General features: G+C 64.4%; 2 protein-coding genes across 3 annotated transcripts in view; one reads left to right on the forward strand and one right to left on the reverse strand.

Annotated features, from left to right (window-relative positions):
* The window catches only part of Hebp1 (heme binding protein 1), a 23,337-nt gene extending 20,507 nt beyond the window's left edge, over positions 1-2,830 (reverse strand). For both annotated transcript variants that reach the window (XM_013025075.1, XM_013025074.1), the window contains exons 1-2: positions 2,678-2,830; positions 1,262-1,400 (exon numbers count right to left, since the gene is read on the reverse strand). In XM_013025075.1, coding sequence (XP_012880529.1) covers positions 1,262-1,400; positions 2,678-2,755 — 217 coding nt within the window. In that variant the 5' untranslated portion in view covers positions 2,756-2,830. The remainder of the gene's footprint in view (positions 1-1,261; positions 1,401-2,677) is intronic.
* A 1,737-nt stretch (positions 2,831-4,567) lies between these two features.
* Kiaa1467 (KIAA1467 ortholog) overlaps positions 4,568-4,631 on the forward strand; it is a 14,945-nt gene continuing 14,881 nt past the window's right edge. The window contains exon 1 of the mRNA XM_013025041.1: positions 4,568-4,617. Within this exon, the coding sequence (XP_012880495.1) occupies positions 4,581-4,617 (37 nt within the window). The 5' untranslated portion in view covers positions 4,568-4,580. The remainder of the gene's footprint in view (positions 4,618-4,631) is intronic.

Below are 4,631 nucleotides of genomic sequence, written 5' to 3' on the forward strand. Positions count from 1 at the left end.
AAAAGCCGGAAGTGGCGCTGTGGCTCAAGTGGTAGAGCACTAGCCTTGAGCTGAAGAGCTGAGGGACAGTGCCCTGGCCCAGAGTTCAGGCCCCATGACCGGACCCCCCCCCAAAAAAAGAGTTTCATGGACTTTCCTGCCCGGGTTGGCTTTGAACCCCGGATCCTCAGATCTCAACTTTCTGAGTAGCTAGGATTACAGGCGTGAGACACCAGCGCCTGGCTGGCTCTGATCAGCCCCTTGGCTGCTACAGGGTCTCCCTCTCCCTGCCTGGACAGCCTCAGACACCAATCCTCCTACTTGGGCCTCTCACAGAAAGGATCCACCCCCACCTGCTTGTTTGTCGAGTTGGGGGTCTCACCAACTTTGCCCTGTCCTCTCCAACTCTCAAGTAGCTGGGATTACAGCCATGTGTCACCGAGGCACCCTGCCCCATGGTTTTATATATATATATATATATATATATATATATATATATATTACAAAATTTTAAGCGTGCACGTGCATGCATGGTTGTGACACACACACACACACACACACACACACACACACACAATATACAGTTACTGAGTGCTGGTGGCTCCTGCCTGTCATCCCAGCTACTCAGGAGGCTGAGCTCTGAGGATCACAGTTCAAAGCCAGCCATGGGCAGGAAAGTCTGTGAGACTCTTATCTCCAATAAACTACTCAGAAAAAGCTGGAAGTCGTGCCGTGGCTCAAGTGGTGGAGAGCCAGCCTCGAGCACAGAGAGGCTCAGGGACAGTGCCCAGGCCCAGGACTGGCAAAATAAACATCTACAGCTGAGCCACATGCAAATGCCTGCTGTATTTGCACAGAAGGTGGCAGCGGTGACACTTTGCTCACTGGCTGGCGATCTACCAACTGAGTCACGCCTCCAACCCCCATGTTTCCCATTGAAGGGATATCCTGGCTCCTTTAGACCTTGCTCAGGCTCGGGTCCCCGGCCACGGCCTGATGGTGCTCTCACCTCCACATCTCCTGGAGAGGCCATCCCCCCCAGCCTCACCCCTGCGCCCCCCGGGCAGGAAGTAAGACCCCATCCTATAAATAATGGGTGACAAGCAAACACCCATCAGGGTGCCCCTGGTGAAGAGCGGCCGCCCCGGAGCTTCGTGGATGGGGTGCAGGAAGGAGGTGGGATTCAGGAAGGGGGAGTTCCAGCTGCCTTGGTATGAGATGGGGCAGAACTCGGCCCTGAGACCTGCCCTGTCTGGGGAGAAGGGGGTCCCCAGGTACTCACCCCGGTCATTGGAGCCGCCCACATACTTCATGACCTTAGGCATGGCCTCCCGGAGAGCCTCGTCCACCGGCTTCTCCGTCACCTCCACCGTGGCGAACTTCCCACCTTCGCAGGCCCGCTCCTCGTAGGACAGCTCCTCCTGGAGAAGGGGAGACACCATGGGAGAGAAGGGGTGAAGGCCTGGCCACCGGGGAGCTAGGCTTTGCAGGCAGTAATTTGCCCGTGGGCCTGATCGCAAACCAGCTCCTCCTTGGGTGGGAAGGTGGCTCAGTGGTAGAGCGCTTGCCTTGCATGCCTAAGGCCCTGGGTTCGAGTCCTCAGCACCACATAAGCAAAAAGAAAAAAGCCAGAAGTGGCGCTGTGGCTCAAGTGGTAGAGCACTAGCTGAAGAGCTGAGGGACAGCGCCCAGGCCCAGAGTTCAGGCCCCATGACCAGACCCCCAAAAAAACAAAAAACAAGAACTCAGGGACAATGCCCAGGCCCTGAGTTCAAGCCTTACAGCATACAGGAAGGAAAAGAAAAAGAAAAGAAAAAGAAAGCCAGCTCCTCCCTCAAGTAGCCAGCTGTGTCTCTGGGCAGACTTGCTCTCATCCTGGAAGGAATCTCAGGTCCCAAACCCCTGTAGTCCTTGGCAGATGGACAGTGCTCGGTGTTCAGGCCTCGGTGCCTGCTCCCTGGCTAGGGACAGGGCTGGACAGGTGGAGAGGGGCAGGGCTGATAGGAAACGCCAGTAGTCTTATCAAACTGGCCCAGGTTGTGCAAATAAGTGCAAACTAACACAGCCAGGGGGTGGATTCTGCTCCATGTGAGGTCAGGCTCCCTGGTTCCTCCCTAAAAGTGAGTATGCAAGGCACTGCTTCCCCCTCAGGGCAGGAGAGATGGGGTGAGCTGGCTGGGGTGTCAAGGAACTCCAGATAAGCAGAAAGCAGCTGCTGGCTCAGCAGGACGAGGGTCAGTGTGAGCCGGACGCAACAGGCTTCCGAAACCCACAGGCCGGCCCACCGCCCCGGGTGACCCTGACGTGGAAGCCTGACCTTCCGCAGGCCATCTCCACCCGCACCATGCCCTGGGGCTCACGCCTGCAGTCCAGGCGTCTGGGAGGTGGGGTCCAGGCTGGGGTCAGCGCCCGCCTCGCCTTGGGTGAGGGGCGCATGGAAGTGGGCGGCGCTGGACAGGGCTGGACGGAGCTGGACAGGGCTCTTCCGGCCCCTGGTAGTGGCCCCTGCCCCACCCCGCACCCCAGGCCCGAGCCCTGCACCCCACACCCTTGACCCGGGCTCCCACTCATCATTTGGCGACCACGTGACCCGGAGAGCCGGGCGATGCAGGGCCCCCCAACTCCTCCTGCCCGCCCCCTCCCTGTCCTCCAGGCCCAGGGCACACGTTTCGGGGTTTGCCGCCCCTCGCGGACCGACCTTGCTTCCCGTGCTCAGGACCTGCCACGGCCACGTCTCCACGCTCCCGAACAGCGAGTTCCGGATGAGGCCCAACATGTCGCCGCAGGACGCGGGAGTGGGGCGGGCCCGGGGTCTGCGGGGCGCTGAGCGGCCTCGGCGGCTGCCTCGGAAACCACGCCCCTGTAGGGCGGGGCCTGAACAGGGGGCGTGGTATCCGGTGGGTCCTCTCACCCGAGAGGCTCAGAGATGTGGTAGGGGCGTGGCCTCTGTAGGCTCCGCCCACTGGAGCATCCCTTTGGGAGGTGGCAGAGGCGGAAGCTCTCGGTGCAGCGGGGCGGGGGCTCCTAAGGCTCCGCTCAACGCAGAGGGAGCGCCGAGCCGGAAGCTCTTGGAGGGGCTGGGGCGTGGCCAGATAAAGCACCGCCTACCGAGGGCGTGGCCGAGCGGGGCCGGCCCCGCCCCTAGCCCGGTCGGGGCCGTGGGAAGTCTGATCAGCGCCCCGCCGCCGGGGGCTTGAACTGGGGATTCTGGGCGCAGTCCACCCGAGCGCCCGGCCCAGCCGCTCCAGGAGAACGCGTCTGCAGCCGGAGCCGCTGGAGGCGGGCTCCCGCGACTTTCCAGGCCTGGGGTATACAGACTGTTATGCAACGGTGTTCCCGGCCAGGAGGGGTTCCCGGGGTCTGACCGCGCGACCCGGGAGCCGGGCCGGGCCGCCCGCCAATCAGACGCGGCCTCGTTCCCAGAAGCGCGGCCCCCGCCCCGGGTGCGTTGCGCCATCGAGGGAAAGGGAGGGGAGGAGGGCCGGGAGGCGGTGCGCATCTTCTTGGAAGGAGCAGCTCCGTCCGTGCAAACCGGGGATCCCTCCCACCCTGCCGGGGGAAGTCTAGTCCGCGCGGAGACTCGCAGCAGACCCGGGCAGGGTCCTGCGCTCCCGCTCCCGGGCTCGCAGACGCAGGAAACCCGCACGGCCGCGTTCATCACCGCGCCGAGCACGGCAGCGGACCGGCCAGCCGCCGGGCACAGACTCGGGGGCCGTCCCGGCGACTCAGGAGGCTGCGATCTGAGGATCGAGCTGGTAGGCCAGCCCAGGAGCGGAAAGCCCGTGAGACTTATTTATAGTCGCGGGGGGGGGGAGGGGGGAGGGAGGGAACAAGCTGGAACGGAAGGCAAGTCTCCAGCGGTACAGCACCAGTCATGAAAGCAAAAGCGGACTGGCACAAAAGCAAAAGACACCTAAAAAGCCAATGCAGGTCTCTGGCTACAGAGTCCCCCCCAGCCCCCCAGTACCTGCCTGCACCTGCTAGCCCCAAGGCGGCCTCTCCGTAGGCCCCGCCCGACCAAGCCACGCCCTCAAGACCACGCCCGCCACCTGCCCGGCCCCGTGAGGCTTGGCGCTCTTCCCTCGAGACCCTGCCTCAGGAAACTCGGCCCCGCCCCTAAAAGTCCTGCCTCAGACAGCTCGGCCCCTCCCCTCCCTCCTGGCCCCGCCCCACGCGGCTCGGTCCCGCCCCTCCCCTCCCTCCTGGCCCCGCCCCACGTGGCTGGGCCCCGCCCCCACACCCCTAGCTTGTCCGTGTGGCTTGGCCACGCCCCTCCATCCCTCCTGGCCCTGCCCCTCGCGGCTCGGCACCGCCCCTCTCGTTCCTCCTGGACCCGCCCCACGAGGCTCGGCCCCGCCCCTCCCATCCCTCCTGGCTCCACCCTGTGTGGCTCGGCCCCATCCCACCCATCCTTCCTGGCTCCGCCCCGTGCGGCTCGGCCCCGCCCCTCCCATCCTCCTTGGCTCCTCCCTCTGCGGCTCGGCCCCGCCCCGCGCAGCTCTGCCCCACGCCTCCCTTCTCTCCTGACTCCGCCCCACGAGGCCCCGCCCCGCGCGGGCTCTGTCTCCCGCGGCGCGCGCAGGCGCACCGGGGCCTCCACCATGGCGACGGTGCTGTCCCGGGCGCTCAAGCTGCCGGGTAAGCAAGGGTCG

This window comes from Dipodomys ordii, unplaced genomic scaffold (assembly GCF_000151885.1).
Source record: "Dipodomys ordii isolate 6190 unplaced genomic scaffold, Dord_2.0 Scaffold81, whole genome shotgun sequence".
Lineage (NCBI taxonomy): Eukaryota > Metazoa > Chordata > Mammalia > Rodentia > Heteromyidae > Dipodomys > Dipodomys ordii.